Raw genomic sequence first — 24,263 nt, 5'->3', positions numbered from 1 at the left:
GATTTTCAACTCAGAAATGGCAACTGTACAATCCCCTTATAGTAAATATTGTCAATTATTTACAATTATCACAGACTACAATTAAGATGATAATACTGTTCTTAAACAATGTTAGCCCACTAGCAGCCGAGCGGTAAAAACGCTGAACACTGGTAGTTGGGTCCGAAGTTCGAATCCCGCGAACGGGCTGGCCGCATGGGCGTTTCCGTGGTTTTCCCCATGTGTAACGTGTATACGAGCCAGTTTCCCTTAGAAAGTCCTCCACGAAGGCATCCCTCCCCTTAGGCAGATAGCCCTAGTGTGCTTTGCCGTATTCACAGTACACCATACTTAAACAATGTTACAATTAATTATTATACAATGCAACTAGTTATGCAATTTAGTTAAGTGCATGTTATAAAATATATTTCGCAAATTACAATTTTAACTATAGGATACACTATGGTTCAATTTAATACATTATTTATAAGAATAGGATAATTATTCTTAGTTTAGTTTATCCACAAAAGTGACAATAAACTCAATAATTTGTTACGGTGAAGTCCTCACCTCAAAAAATAAATAAATAAAATAAATAAATAAATAAAATAAAAAAAGTGAATACAAGACTGCTATATTTATAACAGTGCAATGCACATACAGATTTGTTCACTGATACAGATTTTTTCATGTGTTTTGGACTCGTGGCAGTTCTGTTAGGATGGCTTCCTTATATGGAATTCCTGCATCTTAGAACACATGAACACACAGCGATCAGAATTCTAATAGCTAGAGTTAACTATTGCAGGTTTTGGTGAATGTGACATGACTTTTCTGTGAACATTTTTGAACAGAGGACTAAACAAAAATCTTTCCCTTCAAAGTAAATTAAATATTATATATTCATGAATGATAAGTGAAATTTATAGTGAAATAATGAACAATGAAATTTGAATTCACAGTAAATATTTGATGGATTTTATTTTTCACAAACAGCTATCTTTAATTTAGCATATTTGTAAAATGACTAATTTCTCCAAGTTATTCTACTTCTAAAATGTTTTGCAACAATGCAGCAGAAAATATTTTACAATTTAATATTAATTAACATAGTAAATATGCTTTTCGTATAATTGTATATTTTAATGGTTTTTTTAAGTCTAGAGGGAAAAAAATTATCAATCTTGAAAATGTTACTAGCAAATACATAAAAATTAATGGCTTTTTAGCATGTTCAATTGTGAATTAAGATATATAATTGGTTGGTTTATTATTAGCACAAAACCTTAAAGATGCGCCAAACGAATGATGAATAAGTTGCAAATGAAAAAAAGTAACATATGTGATATATATATATATATACAATGTGAGTGTGGAAGAAATGGCAAAAATACTTTCTAAATCAAAATAAATACAAAGATGGATATTTTAAAAGTACCATTATTGCTTTCAACTTTTATTTTTAGACCATATCTGCAATTAATTTCTGGTCAGCAACAGCTTTTGTCGCCAATAATTCCAGACACAGAATTTTGTCACCACTAGCAACCTTGTTAAACATTCCATCTGGCAAACCTCAAACCACAGCTTCAAACAACTAATGGTCTTTTGATAGCAAGCAACCTGGCAGGATTATATTTTTCTCTGGCCTTTTATAATACGTAAAAAATTTGTTTAGCAGTAATTAGTTGATGCAATATTTATATTATATTAATATTTAGGATGTAATTATTTTGTTCCTTAATTTTAAAAAAAGATGGGAGGCTTGACCATTTGAACAGTTGCATGTTTGTGAGCTCTCACATTTCTACAAAATAAAGGCGGAAGGGTCGATACTTGAACATTGAATCGTGTATCAGCAGTTCTAGAAAGTTATCAAGTTTAATTTTATGATGATAATGTACATCGTTCAAAAATAATTAATAATTGATTGAATTTACCACGTGTTACAAGCAATTGACATCTGTACGAAGCCTGACTGCTGTTTTGCATTTATTTCAAATGTTTCTTCAGTAAATTTCTTTCCGAAATTCATACTCAAAGACGCAGTGATTAACGGAGATCTTATTGATAAAGTTCTTGTTGCTTTACGGCTCTTAGGATTTTAATTATTCAACTTAATTTAAACTTAATCTAAGGAGATCCCTGCAGAAAGTATACGGCCCATATAAAGAACGTATTCACCCCTCGCCTCTTCTGTAGAAGTAGGAGAGAAGAGCTGCCTTGAAGTAGGGGGTCTGTTTGAGAATTGTTAAAAAGCCCCCTCTCCGGGCTATCGACCTTGAGAGGATTCCAAGTTACAGTTGAAAGGATAATGGCGTTTCCTTAATAAGTGATAACTACCCTAGTTTTGCTATAATACTCCCACATATTATAGTACTCCTGCTGTTTGGATTATACACAAGCAAGAGAAGACTGCAAAAGGTAAAATATTTCTGTAATAGTAGCTACTATAAAAATTCTGCTGACTTATTAACTATTATAACTTATTAAGTGTACATTAGCATATATAATTTTATTTTGTTTATTATAATTACCAGTAATATAATTATTACTTTCATTATTGTTAATATATACTAAAATTAATGAGTGCTTAATATCAGTTGGTACTGAATTTTATCGTGATTAACTGTGTTTTAATTTGCTTAACAATTTTTTTTAACAGAATTTTAATGTGTACCTGCAACTGTAATTTGCTAAGTATAAGTTACTTTTTGTCATTTCAATTTTATAATGTTACAGTGCGCTGCTGGCGTTTTTTTTTTTTTTTTTTCTCTCTCTTTGTTAGTGTTAACCTACCTGCCATTAGCGCTAGTTCTCGCAAGCACACAAAGTGTTGTCACCTAAAACCATATCCTCAGTGGTATAAACTGCGGTTTCACTTACTTTGTGTTCCTGCATAATATTGTAATTTCAGTGCTTTCTACTGCGCTTATAATTACTCTATGTGCATTACTGTAATTTAAATATGCATCCAGAAACGCCAACCACTTCAGCGGTTCCAATTAGCTCCATATGTGCTAAACAAGACTTCCCTTCGGTAGACAGGAGCACAACAAATTCTTCTACTCCCGCCTCTAGAATAGAGGCTATCAATCTTATTTGTGACCAATTACAGTTGTTCATTAGACATTCCAAAGATTCTAAAAAACTCAAAAAACTTAATGCATCCATCCGGAAGCAAGTAACCAGCTTTGTAAATACAGTTCGCAACACAATAGCTGAACAAGAGATATATTACGCTCAGCTGCAGGGGCAAATCCAGACATCACAACAGCAGCGCGATACTTCGAATACCATTGCTCCTACTGCACCTGTTACGGAACTCCCTTCTACTATAGGAGATACACAATATCAGACAGATATAAACGAGCTTCCTTTCACTGAAGTTCGAAAGAAAAAATGCCATACAAAGATACTTGGAAAAAAGAAATCCGAACACATGTTGCTAATTAGGCCCAACGACACAGATCAAACTCCTGAGCAGGTTAGGGTCCAGCTTACTTCCAAGATAAGCGCAAGAGCCATAGGCATAATGGTTGAAGATGTTCGCCCTACCCGGGCCAAGGAATAGCTGGTGAGGTGCACTGCTAAGGAGCACATAGACATGCTTCGGAAATCAATAGAAGAAACACCTGCGCTTTCTTTAACAGTTTCTGTAAGAGTTCCCAGTGTTCGAAAAACTTCAGTGATAGTTTACAGTGTGCCAGCCTCTGCCACAGCTGATGATATAAGTGAGGCTTTTGTGAATCTGGCACCATCAGTTACACAGTCCCACATAACACCAAGGACACCTGTACGTAAGTCTCCAGGTGATAACAATTGGATTGTAGATATTCACACCAGCAGTTTTGACCTTGCGAAAGACCACCCTCGTGTTTTCATTGGTTTTAGCTCGTGCACGTTTAGAGAATTTTTCAAAGTAAAGAGGTATTACAACTGACAAAAACTAGGCCACATCAGCCACACTTGCAGGTCATCCCCCACATGTGCTACCTGTGGTAAAGGACACACAGTTGGAAAGTGTACTACAGCTACACCTCATTGTATTAACTGCGAAGATTCGAATAAGAAACTAGGCACAAAATACAAAGAAACACACTTGGCAAGTGCAGGAATATGCCCAGCATACAAAGCAGAGCTCAGTCGCCTCAGAGCAGCTTATGAACATTAAGCAAAATGCAGGGTCTTGTACACAAAAGTATACTTCAGGGTTTCTCCATCTTATGGGGGAATCTCTAGAGATGCCAGGCTGCAACAAACAACGCAGCACAAATTATAATGGAAAATAACTTTCCAGTGGCCCTACTGCAAGAATATTACACCACAAATGGAAAAATTGTAAGCATGAGTTCATTCAAAGTATTTCAGTCAACCAGTAATCTAGCAGCAATAGTGTACAACAGTCCGCTCACACCATTGCTAATGTACAAAGGTGAATACTCAATCATCATTCAGCTTGAGAGCCCTAATGGGAACATAGCTTTCACAAGTGTCTATATTCCGCCCTGACATGATATCGCATTAGCACTGACTGAACTAGAATATGTAGTTGCACCCCCAGTTCGCAGCAAAATTGCTGTAGGAGACTTTAATGCCGCAAGCCCTCTTTGGGGCGCATCGGAAGGAAACAGAAGAGCAGTGCCAGTTCTGGACTTTATAACATCCCATGGCCTGACAATGGTTAATTCAGCTGACAGTCCCGCAACTTTCTAGACTACACAGGCAGAGGGCTGGACAGATATTACACTAGCAACTACTCCCATTTACCCAAAAACAAACAATTGGAATGTCTGCAGCGATTGCCCATCATTAAGTGACTATCGTTTTATTAGATTCGACATTGACTTAGAACACCAATACACAGTCAAAAATAGTAGGAAAACAAAATATATAAATTCCCAGAAATTTTGCAACTCTTTAGCGCCCCATGTTTCTCATTTAGTAACAGCCTTTGAAAATGCAAGTCATAAGGAAGGGCTCGATACAACATACAATATGATAACAGACACATTGCAGACAGTCTGTGATAAAGTACTTAAATGGTGAAGCCACTCTATTCCAAATAAAACTCCATGGTGGAATTCCATGTCAGAGGTCGAACAGAGTTGAGTTCGGGCCCTTAGGCGCTGTTTTCAAGGTTGCCACGATTCAAATGAAAGAGAGGCATTGGGAATAATATACAGGAAAAACCGCGCAGTCTACAAACGGAAGATTTCAAAGGTTAAACTGGAATGTTGGCAGAAGTATTGTAAGTCAATCTGTCAGAATGCCAATACTAGTTCCCAGATAGTGACACATATACTGGAAACGATTTTTCAGCATGATGATCCCTATAAAGATACTACAGTGCAGAAGGAAATACGAACTAGTATTAAACAATATTATACTTCGTCGATTGCTGATTCTGAACCTCTTCCAACAAGCAAGGAACTGAATGATGTTATCAAGAAGCTCAATCCAAGTAAAGCTCCAGGTCCGGATGGGGCTTGATAACGGCATTCTCAGAACTATGCATAACACGCATCCGGTAATACTTTTCTCCTATTTACAGGCATGCTGGAGAATTCGCCACTTTCCAGAAGGCACAAAAATAGCAGAAGTTGCCCTCTTCCTAAAGGGAAATAAAAATCCAAACGAGGCTGTTTCTTATAGGTCCATCTACCTGCTCCCAGCCATGGAAAAAATCCTCGAAAGTACTTCAAAGACTACATTTTTACATTACTCATAAATACTAGGCAATATGACTTTATAACAGGAAAGTTAGTGGATCATGCACTGAATCACCTATGGAACATAGTACTTAGAAACAAGCAGAATAAACTGCATACTGTTATCATCAGTATAGACATTCAAGGTGCCTTAGATTTGTTGTGGTGGCCGCAGTAGACATCCCATTGTCAGAGACATAAAAAAACTATTAATTTCGATTCCTGCAAGTTTGAGGCCCCAGCTACAATGGGTTCCAGCCCATACGGAGATTAAAGGAAATGAAGCAGCAGATATGATTGTGAAAGGCACAGCCAATGAACCCCACGTGAGTAGCATAGGTGTGCTCCTTCTGCACTCGTATCTGAAAACTACTCTCAAACGTGAACTAATGAAGCAGTGGAAAAACTACTGGGAAACAAGCACCACAGGCAGAAGACTGTATGATTTCCAACCAAAAGTTAACCATAATTTAAATAGCAGTTCTTTGCACCTCACACAATATCTGACAGGGCATGGCCCATATATGTCCCATCTTCACAGATTTCGCCTAAGAGACAGTGACCAATGTATTTGTGGCAGTACTGGTGACCCAGATCACTATCTGTTTGACTGCTCGCACATAGGGAATTCACATTTAAAAAGACCAACTGCAATCAATATGCTAGCATAGTTCAAGAACACAATTAAGATATTTAGCAATGGTAGTGCAGTCTCTAATGCGGCTGAGCATATATTAAATATATGCTCAGCCGCATTAGAGACTGCACTACCATTGCTAAAAGCATTGCTGACAACCTGAAGTGACTACTTTCCTTGGACACCGTGCCGTCAGCAGCCTGCTCTGTACATATAATAATTTACTTAATGTCTTGAGTTTTTTTTGTTTTTGCCATTTTTAATTATATTTAATATTATGATTAATTCAGAACTCATTTGATGTATTCCACAATTTGTAATGTATTTGGTCATCTTTACATCTGTACCTGATTTTTATAGCACATCCTTAATATAACTGTATGCTTAACATGTACGATTATAGTAAAAAGTGTTCCACTTAGTCTCAGCAGTCCCCACCATGCACCTTCTTTCTATGTTCTGGTACTTACTTCAATGTTCCTCATTTCATGGCCAATCCCCGGAGGACACAGTACTAAGCTCTTTATTTATGTTTATTCATGTATTTATTTTTAATTCCATCAACGGGATCCAACAGGCTGAAAAGCACATAACCCAGTGGGACAGCTGTTCCATCGATGGTGAAAAGAAAAGAAAGAAAGTGCCTTCCTTTTAGCATTTTTACATATTTATTTATTTGAATTTTGATGGTAGATTTTAGTTATTTTTGCCATTTTTTTCCCACTGTGAATTTACAACACCAGAAGCATCTTTTACTGGATGTCTTAACTTAAAATTAATTAATCAAATACATCAATTAATTGTTTTATTTTACTTTTTAATTTAAAAAAAAATTTCTTTAGTTTGTTTTGAGATATAATGGAAAAACTGTATTCTTAGCCAAAGGCTTTTGATAGTTTCCCACTTCTTAAAAAATTATTTCAATATTATTAAAGGTTTCTTATAGAATATTAGTTTTTCTTAATTATAAAATAGCCTGGATAAGTTTTTTTTTTTTTTTTTTTTAAATTTAACGCACACACGAACATATATATAAGCAAAAGTTTAGAAATTTCAAATTAAGATTATAGATATTATTACAGTCATGCGAAATTAATCAATGCTGCAAAATTGATCAATTAATCAAGATATAATAATTAAATCAAAATTAAATCAAGAAAGGTGGGCTTAACAGGAAGTATATATATATATCAAAATTAAAACAAAAACATGAACATTTCATAATAGAAATAAATATTGTTACGTTATTTTCTTCCTTCACGTTCGCACGGATTTGTAGATTTGGGTTGAATAACAACGACACTTGGTGAAGTATTGAAATACACTTTATTTAGCCAATATTAATCAGGACAGCTCCAAAGGCACTTTTTACAGTCCTCGAAGATCTACTATAAACACGCTGACACAATCAGTGACACAGTCTCCGGGCAATCAGGCTATCACGGTGGAGACAGCTTCACTGCAAAGCACCAGAATACAGCTCCCGACACTGCTCGGTCGTTCTCAGAACTCCATGTACTCGCGCTATAACTCGTGATGCACTCGACGACACACAAGAGTACAGCTGTCGACTTGGTTCAGTCGTTCCCGCCGGAGCTCAGCACACTCTAAGACAAAACTTGATGATGCACTAACTCGCGATACACTAAAGACTCTCTCGATGCACTCGACAACCAACTCAGCGCTAGACTTCGAGACACTCGCTCAATGACTGTTACAAATATAGCTTATTGTAACCCTTTTTGCATCATCTCTCCTCCTTGAAATAATTCTAAATTTTACATGAGATTTAGTTTTTATTTTTAAGGAATACAGCAATTTTTCCTACTTCAATTTTACTGCCACTGTTTGTATTACGAATGGACTGTTCTAACCTCTTATTAATATGCAAAAACGAAACTCAAGGTTACATCATCTGGAAAGCTGTGTCGTGCCAACAGCAAATTTGCAGCTGTGCTATGACGTCATGTCTACTAATTGTATAAATATCTCACATCACTCTGTTCCTGTTTCCATTGCTCTTTGAGTGCTGTTCCGGCTCGCATTCGGAGATGTTCTTGCGATGCGTTTCATCCAGTGTTAAGTGGTTCTTCAGTGCTGTGGTTCCGTGGCATGTTTGTTTTCCTGGATTCTGCAAAGCGGCAATGTATCTCAAGTTGTGGTTTCTTGTGAGCAACTACTACAGGCAGCACCTTTACCAAGGTTAAGCGACGATGAATTTCAAGTTGTGGTTTCCCATGAGCAACTGCTGTGGGCAGCATCTTTAACACAAGTGTTTTCAAGTTTAAGCGGCATTATATTACAAGTTGTGGTTTCCTGTGAGCAACTGCTGTGGGCGGCATCTTTAACCCAAGTGTTTCCCAGGTTTAGCAGCAGTGTTTTGCCAAGCTGTAGTTTCCTGTAAGCAACTGTGGTGAGTGGCATCTATGAACTCAAGTATATTTAATTTTTCCAGGTGCCTTCTTGGCCAAAAGCACAGACTTAATTAGTCAAGTGAAATTCAAATTAATCGCGTAGTTTTTGTTCCGTGATATGTTTTATGCGAGTTATTGAATGCCAGTATTCATAGAACAGGTAATATGTTTGTTGTATCATTGATAGTGTAATATTCTTAAAGGTAAAACCCTTGGGGTTTAATGAATAGTTAACTAAATGCAATTTTTGGAAATGATTATGTTACAATCTTAATCTAAAATTTTTGGTATTTATCAAATTTATTTATTGTATTTTTATTTCTATATATGTTGTTAATAAATTGGTTAAGTTTAAAACTTTTGTCATCCATGTCTGCATAATACATAAACTTAGGATGTTTCTACTGTGTTGGTTATTTCTGCTAAATGTTTTCTATAACTTTAAACTTGTCTTTGCATCAGACTGACTATCAGCTCGTTAGACAAAGCATTAACTGACTGCGGACCAGCAGGGTTTATAAAGCTTTCGACTTGTGTTCGAGAACATTCTGCGCTAAACCAGTAAGAATTCATTCAAGAAGGTTCTCCATCCGTCCACGACATATCACCAATTTTGTCGCCAAGTGGACGATTTCTCGCCAAATGTGGCAACCCTGCCATACCTTGCCATTTTATGACAACCCTAAGCCTGCTTTGCAAGGAAGATCACCACACTTGTAGATCTCCTAACAATATATAGCAATATTTTGGTACTTTTACATTTTCCGGCGCAAACGATAAAGTTGCCAATAATGGTACAACAGATGCCAAACCGAATATCTTGGCTGGTAACCTTTTACGCCTCATTTTCAAAACAAGTCGCAGCCATTTCTTACCAGATTGATTGTTTTTTTCAATACTGGCATACAATTACATAGAATTTTTACAAAGATAATTAAATATTATGCCTTAAGACCATTTGCGGTAATTAAGTCAACTAGGATGCAATCACACCACTCACCCCAAGGGGAAAATATAGAAAAGGCAAAATCAAGGGTTATATTCATCAATTCTAATGAGAATGCACTAGCGAAGTAAAGCACTGCAATTTGACATAATTTCTGAGTAAGCTATTCGTACGAATTGAAATAATTCTTGCATTTAAAATTGCATTCCAAATTAAGATTTAACTTGAAATTAATGTAGATAATTACTGAGGAAATTATATTTTTGTAGCGTAGTTTACGTGAGATGAGATCACTTGGGGTCACGTGATACGAACCGGCGAATCAGGATGTTGAACCATGATAGCATAGTAAATTCTTAAATTAATGTCTTTTTACAAATTTATTCGATTTTTACAAAATTTTAAACTATACTAAAATGTTTATGCCTTCAAAAGAAAAAATTCTTAGAACTAACATTTGTTAACAATTTTATGTGTATACTGTATGTTGTCGCCCACAAAGTCTGCTTGGCAAGATTAGCGCCGGCGAAACGAAGTTTCCGATGCTGGAGCTGCCAAAGGATCTACAAAGCAAAAGTATGTTTTGATGTCCATCAAACAAAAAGTGGAATTGCTTCAAAAAATGGATAAAGGCATATCCTTTGTTTCTCTAACCATTCCGATATCTGTTTATCAATTTCCCGCTGCTCTGCTGGGGGGGGACGTCGTGGCGCGCAATGAACTGAAAGTTGTGTTGGAAAACATGACCTAATGTAACCCTTTTTCTGCATCATCTCTCCTCCTTGAAATAATTCTCTAACTTTTACATAAGGTTTAGTTCTTATTTTAAAGGGATATAGCAATTACTTCTACTTCTTTTTCACTGCCACTGTGTGTATTAAGAACGGACTGTTCCAGCCTAATTAAGATGCAAAAATGAAACTTAATGTTACGTCATCTGGAAAGCTGAGTCGTGCCGATAGCTGATTGGTTGCCGTGAGATGATGTCATGTCTACTTCAGGTATAAGTATCTCGCATCGCTCTGGTTTATTCCTTCTGGTTCCTGTTTCATTGCTCCGTGGTGTGCCGTTCCAGCCCCTATTGGAAGACGATATTGCGATGCGTGCCGTCCAGTGATAAGTGCCGTGGTTCCAGTCCAAAAGATGGCTTTTTCTGGATTCTGAAAAGCGGCTATGATGTGAGCGACTGCCGTGGGCGGCATCCTTTTCATGTAGGTGGTATCAATACAAGTGTTCTTTTAGGACTAGCGGCGATGTTTCTCTAAGCTGTGATCCCTTGTGTGTAACTACAGTGAGCGGCTTTAGCCATTGCAAGTGCACTCAAAGTTTAGTTTAATTTTTCAGGTGCATTCTTGGCCAAAAAGCATGGACTTATTTATAATGAAGTGAAATTCATATTAAACGCATAGTTTCTGTTCTGTGATATGTTTTTCGCATATTGAACACCAGTATTTAAAGATCAGGTAAAATATTTACTGTATCATTAATAATGTAATATTCTTTAAAGGAAAAACCCTTGGGGTTAATGAATGATCAACTAAGTGTAAAGTGTAATTTTTTCATAATGATTATGTTACACTCTTCAAGTTTCTGATATTGATTAAATTTATTCATTGTGTTTTTATTTATATATATATATTGATAATAAATTGGTTAAGTTTAAAACTTTTGTCTTCAATGTCTGCACAGTATATAACCTTAGGGAGCTTCTATTGCTAGTTCTGCTAAATGTTTTTACAACTTAAAACTTTGCTTTTGCATCATTTTGGTTATGGGCCAAGTCCCTGAGTCATCTTTGGTGCAGACTTTTGAAGTGTTGTGTAGCGAATTTAATTTAATTAAGTGATTCCTAAAAATCAAAATTTTAATTTGTAATTATTCAAAATTTGAGCTACACAAGTTTGGTTATATTCTTTTTGGCTTATTAATTCTAGTGTAATATATTTTGGCTTTCCAAGTTTACGCGAACTGCGTCTTCAATCTTGTACAAGCAAACAATGGATTTAGGTGAACCTTTCACGTAATAAACTCAGTTTTTCATGTCAAAAATTAATTTGATTTCTTAGTATTTAATATCATTAGTTGCAGAAAAATTAGCTCTTTAATTTGACATAACTTTCGTTTTTCTAACTTTAATTGCATTTCAGTTATGAGCTTTAATTAGTAGATTTTTTTCGTTGTGCATTCTGATTTCAGTAATGGGGATGAAATGCCCCTTTCCGGTAGAAAAGTCACTTTTTGCAAGTTTCAGCATTCTTTCGTTGGGACTGCTTGCAGGGTTGTTGAAATACCAGATTTCCCCTTCCACAAGGCGTGGTTATTTTGGCGAGGGTTTGGCGACATAGAATTTCCGTTGAGGTTTCAAAGTGGTGGACTTGGCGAGTTTGCTAACATGAGGGAATGCTGTTGTTGCAACTATTTTAACTTTTGGCGAAGAGTGGGTTGTGCCAACTTGGCAGTCCAGTGTCCTCCCTTTTAACGGGTTGTTTTGGGGGACGAGCACACTTTTTGACACATCTTCTGCTTTTTTGGAATTGCTTTCTGATGCTGTACGCGACGGCAGCTGCTTCTGCTGAGGAAATGAAAAGTCTTCACGATAAAGCTACGGGCCTCGTGCCTCTGCGCCTTGAGCGCGGGCCTGGTTTACGGGTATCAATGTCGCCACCTAATTCTTCGTTGCATCAGTTTTTTTTTTTTTTTTTTTTTTTTTTTTGGTGTATGCGTTTGTGTATTTACATTTAAGTTCTCAAGAAATATAATGCAGAAAATTGTCTTCTAGAAAGATGCCTCTACCTAGTTCTCTACCATAGAAATGCTTCATTAGCTTCTTGCTTACTCCGAAAATAGCATGTTTTAATTTGGTTGGTCAACACCTGCTGCTTCTATGAACTTAGAGGTCGGATTCGCCTTTTCCACCGACAGATTCCTGAGCTGAAATTTTCCTCCTTGCTGACTACTGTTATCTCCAAGTCCTGGACTGTATTTCAACCATCCTGCAATATGGGAACCTCCTTGTTCATCCTGTATCAAATAGAAAACCTCCTCGGCTCCCGTGATAACCTCCATATAATCGACGAACACCTTTCCTACAACTTGCTGCCGGCTTTACTCCTGAGCTTCAAGGAACAATTTTTTTTTCATATGGTTTGATTTTGCCTGCTACTCAGCACCTGCTTGCCTGTAGTCCAGCTAAATTTTCTTTCTTTTTCTTTTTTCTTTTCTTTTTTTTTTTTTTTTTTTTTTCTTCTTTTTTATGTTTTCTTTCCCGGTTCGATAAACGATATAGAATTCTGCAGTTAAATGATTGAATTAATTTCATTTGTTGAGCATTAATTTTTTTTTTTTTTTTTGGTAGTTGATAAAGTTAACCTAACTCTATAGAAATCATTTTTGTGTGTCGATTAAGTAAGGTATTAGATTGACTAAGGAATTATAACCTTATTTAAATTATTGTAACTTAGTTTAACTGTAAAAGAATAATAAGTTCTTCATGAAATTACGTAATTCAACTTTGGAGTTCCTGCTTGGTGAGGATTGATTTGTAATATCTTTGTTTGAGCCTCTCTGCTACTCTCAGGGATTAACTTTGTTGGTAGGATCGTAACAGCGTAAATACTTAACATTTATCCGGTTAAACTATACTTTTTAAAAAAGAAAAAAGAAAAAAAAAGAGTAAATAGAAAATTATTATGTGCAATAGCAGTATCTTAACTGATGTGATTGAGTGCAATAGTATGCAATATATTTTTTGTATTGATTATTCTGTGTGAAGTGTTTTTTTTTTTTTTTTTTTTTTTGAAACTGTAACTTGTTAAATTTATTTATTTATTTATTTTTATTTTTTATTTTATTTATTTTTTTGGGGGGGCTTCCTGGGGAGGGTATTGTTCATTTATTCATAGTTTATTTCTGATATGCTTACTAGATTGTAATGGTAAATTTTAATAGAGATTCTAAGGCTAAAGTAATATTACTCAGTAAGAGTATGGATTAAAAAATCAATAGTGCTGAACTGTTTGAATTTGTTTTGATTTTTTAAGAAAAGGATATATACTAAATGCATAAGAATTAAATAAATAAGTTTTTCTAGATCATTCAATAGTTAAATTTATTTTGTGTGTTCATGATTTTTACCAGTCTTTTACTCATATTGATTTAAGGGTTAATCCGGAAGAAACACAACGCAAAATTTTCAACCTTATTGTTACTAGTATCTTATTGCTGAATTGAGTTTTATTTTATATGTTATGGTCAACTTGTAGGGTACCTTTTGGTAACTTTGGAAAATTTAAAGGTAAATTCAAAAAACACCATAACAGAAGTTTAAAATTAATTTAGGACTTAAGAGACTGGGGGACGGTTTTTGTTGAAATTAAAATATGGCTACTGTTAATGTTATGCATAGTATTGCTAAACTTGATGCATATAACTACTTTACATGGTCTAAAGACATGAAGTTTGTCCTAAATGAGAAAAATGCATGGCTTTTGGTTTAAGGTATTGAAAAATGTCCTGATTTAAATGATGTTAAGGGTATTACAAAAGAAATTGTTGCCGACTATCAACATAGAAGTCGTTTGGCATTATCATTGATTTATATGAATGTAAGCCCTGAATATAGGAACTTAATATGTGAAATAGATGATCCGATAGTTGCATGGGATACGCTTGCCAAATCTTTTCAGCCAGATTATCAAACTAGACATATGTCCTTGTTTTCAGAGTTCTTAAATTGTAAAATTAAGCCAAATGAAAGTAGTTTCTTTTCTTCTAGATTAAAATGCATTACTGAACAATTGGCTGATATTAATCAGGCTGTAAGAGATGTATATATATATATTTTCAGTTTCTTAGGTTTGTTTCAGAAAAATATGATCGGGTAGTTCAGAACGTTTTGAAGTGGCCAGATGAAAAGTTCATATTTAAAAATGTTGAACTGGAAATACTTGCAGAAGAAACACGTCTTAATTTAAGGGAGATAGATAGGGAAAATTCTAACAAGACTACAGATGTTCAAAGTACTCACTTTGAACCCAAATTTAAGCAGATTAAAGGGTTCAAGTGTTATAAATGTGGCTGTCCAGGTCATATTCAAAAGTACTATAGAATGAAAGGTAATTTTTCCACACCACCCTCGCCTGCTTCTTCTGTTTCCTCAGCTGTATCTAGTAGTAATAAAACATCCCCAAACATAAGTCTAAAGCCAAGTTATGTAAAGGTAAAAATAATTCCCATGCTCAGTCCCTTTTTATAGCTCAAGCTAATGTTAATAACATGGAGGAAAATTATGATAGTTGGATTTTTGATACTGCTGCATCTCATCATTTTTGTAAAAATCGTGAATTGTACGATACTTTTTCTCCTGCGAAGAATGAGAACATGCTAGTAGCCGTTGATGGAGCAACTTTTCCAATTCATGGGAAAGGCACTGTTAAAAAAAATTTGGGAATAGAATTATTTTGTTTAAAGATGTTTTATACTCATCTGAACTGAGATGAAATTCAATATCTGGACCTAAAGTGGATATCAATGGAGCAAGATTTTATGGTAAAAATGGGCAAATTAAAATTACTAATGATGAAAATGAAACTATTTTCAAGGCTAAGTTGATAGGAAGTAACTATCATGTATTCCCAAAAATAGTGAAAAAGGGGGACAAATCTGTGAAATTTGAAGCATAACAATAGTGAATTATGGCATGGTCGGTTTGGTCATATAAATTATGGTGCTATTGTCAGGACTAGTAAGAGACATTCAGTTCGAGGTCTTCCTGTGTTAAAGAACTCACCTAATTTGTTTTGTGAACATTGCCAAATCAATAAGCAAAGACGAATCTCCTATAGACCTTTAGAAGGTATTCAAGTGAAGAGACCACTTGAAAGGGTTTTTTCTGATGTGTGGGGATTTATTAACATTCTAGGTAGGAATAGTGAACGTTATTTCATTTCCTTTATTGACGAATATTCTCGTTATGTGGTAGTGCATCCGATTGTAGAGAAAAGCCAGGTATTTGAAATATTTGAAAGGCATATAGCACGTGCTGAAAGATCTCTGAACCTTAAGTTGAAATATTTTAGAATTGACAATGGATGAGAATATGACAATGAACAATTCAGGTTATATTGTAATAAAAATGGAGTAAAGCACAAATTTACAGATATATATACTCCGGAACAAAATGGAGTTTGTGAGAGATTCAATTAGACAGCTCTCAACAATGTACGTGCAATTTCACATGATAGTAGTATGAGTCCTGAATTCTGGTCAGATGCAGTGATGTATTTTGCATATTCAGTTAATAGAATTTGTCATAAAGGTCAAGATAGAACCCCATTTGAATTGTATACTAAGCGAAAACCATCAGTGCGTCACCTTAAGGCATTTGGAACGATTGCCTATGTGGGAATTCCAAAAGCTAAAAGAAACTCTAAGCTTGATCCATAGGCAACAAAGAGCCGACTGATTGGATACAGTGTAAGAACAAAAGGGTACAAAATTTGGTTGGAAAATGAACAAAAAGCTACTTTTAAAGAGTCAGTTGGAATGCAGAGAAGTTGGAGTGGAGCTGCACTGGGCACCCTTCCTGATTTGGAATCTGAAGAGAGGATCGAGTTCCAATCTACTGATACTCCAGTTGGCTACTTCCCTAAAATAGAGGAAAGAACTGATACCAGTGTACCCTCTCCTGTACCTAGCACTGACACTCAATCTCCACTGAGACAAGTAACTTGGCTTCGTAACCCTGTTCCAAGGCCAGACGGCACTCATACGGTTGTGTACTATTTTGAGAAGGGGTCTAATCAAAGACTATGATCACCAAATGATGTAGAAGAGTATTGCACTGAAAATAATATTCAGTATGGTCCTACCTTGTTTGATTTCAAGGGAAGGAATACTTTTAGTGGTGAAATTGACCCAATTGGCACTCCTTCAACGTCATATACCCAAGACAGCTGACTAGAGGTTTCAATTCCGAACACTTATAACCAAGCAATGAAATCCACAGAAAAGGATAAATGGATAGAGGCAATGAAAGAGGAAATGGCCAACATGCGAAAGCATAAGGTATGGCATCTTGTTCCACTTCCTAAAGACAAGACTCCACTGCAAATCCAAAGCAGGTGGATTTTCAACATTAAACGTGATGAATTTGGAAACATTGTTCGTTTTAAAGCTCGTTTAGTGGCTCAGGGTTATCGGCAAATTAAATGCGATACCTATGACGAAACCTACTCACCTGTAGTCAACTTTTCAGTAATAAGGCTCTTTTTCTCTCTCCTAGTTGCACACCTTGGATGGGCAAATATACAGTGCGACGTAAAAAGTGCCTATCTCTACGCTCCTTTACCTGAGGAAATTTACATGTCCCAACCTCAGGGTTAGAGTGAGATAAGGAAACTTTTGTGTGTCGTTTAGATAGAGCCTTGTATGGTCTGCATGAGAGTGGGCGATTATGGTACTACGAGTTAGATAGAACACTATGTAACCTAGGGTTTACCAAGTTTGAGTGGTGTAACTGTGTCTATCATTTTAAAGATTTTGCCATTCTGTTGGTTTATGTTGATGATATTGTTGTGTTCGGAAAAAGTGAAGTTCAGGCTATGATGCTCAGTTTCAAAGCAATCCTGGTAAATTTCACTGGGAAGGATAACTTAAATTTTAGGATACGTTTCCAATACCAGACATCACAAACTTAAACTGGTATGCAAGGAACTGAAGCTCTATATATATTCAGATTCAGATTTTGCTTCAAGCAGGGATGATATGGTGTCTTTTGGTGGACAAATAGATTTTTTTGGAGAATCACCAGTAGCTTGGTGTACTTTTAAAGAAAGGGGAGTGAGTTTGTCTACTATGGAGGCTGAATTTATTTCCATGACTGAATCAATAAAAGAATTAGCTTGGTTCTGGATGAAAGCATTCAGTTTAAGATTGCAAATAACTATGTTTCAAAGCCTATATTGTTTGAGGATAACATGGCTGCTATATGTTTTACAAAACCACCCATTGAAAACTAAGGACGAAACATATAGATGTAAAACAATTCTTCATTCGTGACCTATTGAACAAGGAAATTTTTTATCTAAAATATGTTCCAAGCAAAGATAATCTGGCTGATCCCATGACAAAACCGCTGACTAAACATAACTTGATAAGATTTTGTGGAGCAATTTTCTTGTGAAATTTCTTTTTGTGTGTATTTAACTTTAAATTACGAGTTTTGTTTAGATGTTTCAATTTTTGACTGTATCTTTAGAAAATAATATGTTGAAAGTCATATTATGATGAGTATCGTGATAATGTAAAAATTCAATAGAATGAATGTTGTGTGATTGACCAGGGCCCTGGGTAAATGTATTAAATGTATGATCATACATATGTTGTTGTATTGTTTTGTAACATGTTGGATTTTCTTGTTATAGTAAAATTTTGAAAATGGGATAAGATATCCCCAAAGGAAAATTTTTCTTAAAATTTCTGAATTGAATGGAGTTGTGATATTTATATTTATTTATTCTTGTTTTGAATTTTATAAAAAATACTGGCGTTCAGTTTTTGTTTCAGGTCGGAGATGATGATGTGGGGGGCATTGGTAGGAAAATATGACCTACTGTAACCCTTTTTCTGCATCATCTCTCCTCCTTGAAATAATTCTAACTTTTACATAAGGTTTAGTTCTTATTTTAAAGGGATATAGCAATTATTTCTACTTCTTTTTCACTGCCTATGTGTGTATTAAGAACGGACTGTTCCAGACTAATTAAGATGCAAAAATGAAACTTAATGTTACGTCATCTGGAAAGCTGAGTCGTGCTGATAGCTGATTGGTTGCCGTGAGATGACGTCATGTCTACTTCAGGTATAAGTATCTCGCGTCACTCTGGTTTATTCCTTCTGGTTCCTGTTTCATTGCTCCGTGGTGTGCCGTTCCAGCCCCCATTGGAAGACGATATTGCAATGCGTGTCGCCCAGTGATAAGTGCCGGGGTTCCAGTTCGAAAGATGGCTTTTTCTGGATTCTGAAAAGTGGTTATGGTGTGAGCGATTGCCGTGGGCGGCATCCTGTTTCTACGGTTCGGCAGCAATAGATTCCAACCTGTGATTTCCGATGAGCAACTGCAGTGGGCGGCATCCTGTTTTATGAAGGTGGCATCAATACAAGTGTTTTTTTTTTAGGACTAGCGGCGATGTTTCTCTAGTGATCCCTTGTGTGTAACTACAGTGAGCGGCTTTAGCCAGTGCAAGTGCACTCAAAGTTTAGTTTAATTTTTCAGGTGCGTTCTTGGCCAAAAAGCATGGACTTATTTATAGTGAAGTGAAATTCATATTAAATGCATAGTTTCTGTTCTGTGATATGTTTTTTGCATATTGAATGCCAGTATTTAAAGATCAGGTAAAATATTTACTGTATCATTAATAATGTAATATTCTTTAAAGGAAAAACCCTTGGGGCTAATGAATGATCAACTAAGTGTAATTTTTAATAATGATTATGTTACACTCTTTAAGTTTCTGATATTGATTAAATTTATTCATTGTGTTTTTATTTTTATATATATTGTTAATAAATTGGTTAAGTTTAAAACTTTTGTCTTCAATGTCTGCACAGTATATAACCTTAGGGAGCTTCTATTGGTAATTCTGCTAAATGTTTTTACAACTTAAAACTTTGCTTTTGCATAAAGTTGATCTGTCAGCACTATCTTCAGGGCAGATACTTTTATTTTATTCAGCTTATAATTCCTTACTGAATGTAGTATTTCATCTCGATGTATTCTGTCTTTGATATGATTTACATAAAATTCGTCGTCATTATAAATATCACGAGTACACATCAAATAGTTTTTTGGTTGCAGTTTTCTAATTTCGACTATGTGTAATGTATGCTTTACGCATGTGCACGTTGAAAGAAATGTTTAATAAGGTAAACAAATAAATATTAAACTTTTTTTGTAATCTGATACCCTTTAGGTCATAACTACTCTTTATTTAATAAATTATGGTTTCATATTTTTAATTTTAAAATTTCTGCATGCTATCTTACCAGATTTAAACTGATAATCTATAATCTGGAAAAAATCGATAATCCGGAATCGCTGAAGTCCCGACGAGTCCGGATTAAAGACTTTTGACTGTCTTTTTAGATTTCTATCTTTATACTACAAAGCAAAATATTCAACATGAAAGTAAATAGCTAAAATTATACTAGTGATCTTATTGCATTTCCCCTCCCTGCAACTATACTCTAAACATTCAATTTAAGGTGACACTATGACTTTTCAAAATAAACATAGAGTTACTAATGCAATTCTACATAAAAAGCATAACATGGCACAATATTCTCAGAACAGCTGAAAAAGCTGTGATTTGGTCATTGAAGCCTGGTCTGAGTTTTCAGGTAAGCTTAATGCAAAGTAGAAATATATTTTTAATTTAGAAACATTTTTTACATAAAAAAATTGCTAGAACATGAACAGTTTATGTTAGTTAATGATATTTGCTACATATTAAATCAAAATTATCAAAATGCTCTCTTACTTTGTATACTGAATCATAATAGTTCATGTACAAGTTCTTTAAATAGTTCCATTCAGAAAGTAAATCCTGATCACCTATTGAAAAAAATTATCTTAATATCAAAAATTAAATGCACTATAAAGCTGATAAAATTTGATAGAAGGAAGAATATTTTTCTTACCATTCTCTAATTTATTGTAACAGGTTCTAGCATTTTCCTTGAAATTTGCATCATTTTTATATTGCCAAACGGATGACTTCATCATCTAAAAAGCAAAAGTAAATTAAAAATAACATATTATATGTATATGTGTGTGTTTATATATATATATATATATATATAATAAAAACAAAGTCAGAAGTTAATGAAGAGCAGGAGGAGGAGACTCAGTTGTAATATATTCGGGAGCAGAAACAAACTTAGAAGTAATGACGAACAGAATTTGGAGATCTACTGTTTTATTTTCGGCAACATGTTGTGGCTACACACAAGTCGGCACATTAAATGGGCCTGTTCTAAAAGGCTTACATTTTTTATAACTTTGTAGCAAAAAGAAGAAGCAGACACACTGCAGTCTAGATAGGCCAAAGCGTGGAAAGCAAGTGTGTAATGTTCAGGATGAAATCTCAAGTCAGACTTAGTTAGTTTTCGTTCTCAAAGCATTCTGATTGGATGTTTAATATTGCTGTAAAATTATTATTGGCTGTTAAGAGTTTCAGTTCCGTTTACATCATCAGAATTATGTAAGAGTCATAACGACATGGACTTTTCTCGAAATGACGCAATGCAGAGAGAGGTTACTATTTTTAGAATGAGAAGGGAAATTAATTTAGGTTGCTAATTTAATCTTTTACATATTCTTTTTCTTACATATATATAGAGAGAGATATAAATAGATAGAAGATAGATATACATATATGTAATGATGTAGAAAGATTGATTCCATAGATACATGCTATATGTACCTGCTTATTATGTGTACCTCAGATGAAACTATGAGAGTATGCTAGGTGACACTATGAGAGTATCCCTTTCACACAAAAATGTTTCAATTTAGTAAGCTATGAGTCATATTGCACGAGACATGATGTTCTGACAAATTTGTTCCATTCAGAACAGTACCTTGTCAGTAGTATTCTGGCAAGTGTGTTCCACCAACAGTAAAACCTGAAGGCAGTTGCCTGACAGTCTGACACTGTTTTTCATGGTTTAAATTTTCCTTTTAGTTTTAACCCCTAGATCTTTAAAGTTTGTTGTCTTCTGAGACATTCTGAACAATAACTGTCTCCTATTTCATCATTTATTATGTATTATTTAAATTGTAATAATACTTAAACATTTTGAAATTACATATGTGTTATACTTAAGTGTCCGTTTATTAGTGCAGCCTGCCTATCTTAATAATCACTAAGTAAAACTGTGCAACTTTAGGTACAACCATAAAACTTCAAAACAATTTTTCAAAATCTTTTCTTTTGACTGGCAACTTTTTGTAGTTGGTAATAAAGGTTTACCACAAAGAAGATAATGCTATCATACAATGAGCAAATATTTGTACTTATAAAATTAATGACAAATAATTTCTAACTTAACAGCAATTACTTTCATTATAAAATGGCAGAATCAGTATAGGGTAATATATCAAATGTCCATCGTATATGAAAGAAGACAAACTGAAACGAACACCTGCGCAACAGACTTAACACTTCTGCAGTTTAAAATGATCAGGTTATCTATTCTAAAACATACATTTTTCTGTTGCATTTCAGTGATATAGAATATAATTATTATCATTAATATCATTGCAATGATTTATAAAAGGCATTTTAAAATAATATTATTATTTATATTTAGTCTCATCAAGTTTTCAGAGATTTAAAAATTTGTTTCCAGTATTCATATAACATCCTTAAAATAATAATGTTCTCATCAGGAGGACATTACATGAATGTCCTACTGATGAATATTCTATTGATTGCAATTTTATGTTAACAGAAGCTTGCAGTTGCATTTTTTACATAAATGATTCAATACATATAATAAGTAATAACATGAAGAGAGAGAGCTCATTAAGTTATTACACTGCAGCTTTATGAACACAATATCATAAATAATGCCACAATGAGTGACTTTTATACTGGGGGAAAAGTAAATAAAAATGCATTCTATAAATTCAAAATTTGCAGAATAGATATGTTAAAATAATATGAAAATTATATGTAAAGAAGTGAATAAAAGTGATACACAGAAATAAAAAGTATACAACAGTAAAATGAGGATATTATAATTTTAAATTCAGCAAAAACTATTCTTAACATCACCTCTAAAAGATGAGCATTAGAATCTTCTACTGACTGATCTACATCAAAGCACTTATATCCAGTAAGCAAAGCAGCTATATTAAGGAAAAAAAAATTACAGGGTAAAATTACTGATGAAAAACAAATTATTGAAATACATTAAAGTAATATTTGTATACCATAAATAACAATAATTCTCTTTATCCTTTGAGGGGGGAATAACATCATTAAAGAGAATTGAAAAGACTTTCACCTAACTATATAAAATCTCTAAAAATATGAAATAGAAAGAACCAAACTGCTAAAAAATATAAATCAAAACCTTCCATTTCAGTATCGTGAAAGAATCAAATCATGTAATGGTTGTACGATACTACAATAAACACAGTTACTTCCCTTTCCAAGCACAAATTGATAATTATATGAAACTTTTATTACTGTATATTTTATGTGTTATTAAGTGCATTTATATATCGCATACACAGCAAAAATCCTGATTGAAATGTAAAATAAAAAAATGAGTAGCATAAAAAATTGCAAATTAAATCATTATTTAATATGGAGAGTAATTCAAAATGCAGTGCCTTAACAAATATTGTAATTTTTAAAAAGCTTTTGCTTTAAATAATGATATACTCAGATACAGAAAATGCAGAAATTTGAAGAATGCTCAGTGAAAGTTAATTGAAAATTAGTTTAACAGCATAAGTATATTATTTTTTAAAAAGTACGAGGGCTATCCAGAAAGTAGATTACGTTTTGGAATAAAAAAATAAACAAAGTATAGGAAACAAATTTTATTATATACAGATGAAAGCCACACTCAAATACTACTTTTCTACATAGTCACCATACAAATTAAGGCATTTATCGTAGCGATGTACGAGCTTGGAAATTCCTTCGTCGAAAAATTCGGCCGCCTGCGCCTTCAACCACTTCGTTACCTCTTCTTGCAGCTGTGCGTCGTCATCAAAACGCTGCATAGCCAGCCACTTCTTCATTGCTGGGAATAGGTGGAAGTCGCTCGGTGCCAGGTCGGGACTGTACGGCGGATGAGGAAACAACTCCCACTTAAAAGATTCAAGAACTTTACGAGTGACATTTGCCGTGTGGGGCCGGGCGTTGTCGTGAATCAACAAGATCTTAGAGCTCAAAATTCCTCTGCGCTTGTTTTGAATTGCTCTTCTGAGTTTTTGGAGAGTTTGGCAATACCTTTGAGAGTTTATTGTAGTGCCTCTTTCCAGGAAGTCCACCAAAATTACACCTTTTCTGTCCCAAAAAACAGTCGCCATCATCTTCCTTGCCGACATTGTTTGCATGCATTTCTTGGGTTTTTGGGGAGAACTTGTGTGCCCCCACTGCATTGATTGCAATTTCGTTTCACAGTTCACATGTTTCACCCATGTTTCGTCACCAGTAACGATGCGATCGAGTAAAGAGTCACCATCCTTATGGTAAGCGTCCAAAAAGTTCAATGCTGCAGCCATTCGCTGATTTTTGTGGTCCTCTGTCAAGATTTTTGGAATCCATCTTGCACAAAACTTGTGGTAACCAAGCTTTTCGCTGATGATTTCGTGCAACAAACTTCGCGAAATTTGTGGAAAACTCAAAGAAAGTTCCGTTATTGTGAAATTTCGATTTTCACGGACTTTAGCATCGACTTTTTCGAGAAGTTCGGCGGTCACTATGCTGGGTCTCCCACTTCGATCTTCGTCGTGAACATTGGTTCGGCCATTTTGAAATCTTATGACCCACTGA

The 24,263-nt window shown here is 34.7% G+C and overlaps 1 protein-coding gene across 5 annotated transcripts in view; it reads right to left on the bottom strand.

Annotated features, from left to right (window-relative positions):
• The window catches only part of LOC118199942 (putative arginine--tRNA ligase, mitochondrial), a 136,255-nt gene that overhangs the window by 62,191 nt on the left and 49,801 nt on the right, over nt 1-24,263 (bottom strand). For all 5 annotated transcript variants that reach the window (XM_085823619.1, XM_035371834.2, XM_085823620.1 and 2 more), the window contains 3 exons: nt 22,527-22,600; nt 20,386-20,470; nt 20,226-20,299 (listed from right to left, as the gene is read on the bottom strand). In XM_085823619.1, coding sequence (XP_085679745.1) covers nt 20,226-20,299; nt 20,386-20,470; nt 22,527-22,600 — 233 coding nt within the window. The remainder of the gene's footprint in view (nt 1-20,225; nt 20,300-20,385; nt 20,471-22,526; nt 22,601-24,263) is intronic.

The sequence above is a fragment of the Stegodyphus dumicola genome, chromosome 9 (assembly GCF_044657685.1).
Source record: "Stegodyphus dumicola isolate Sdum_Otavi_A_Nest chromosome 9, ASM4465768v1".
NCBI lineage: Eukaryota > Metazoa > Arthropoda > Arachnida > Araneae > Eresidae > Stegodyphus > Stegodyphus dumicola.
Note: the sequence above shows the minus strand (reverse complement) of the source record. Positions and strands in the feature narration are given on the sequence as shown.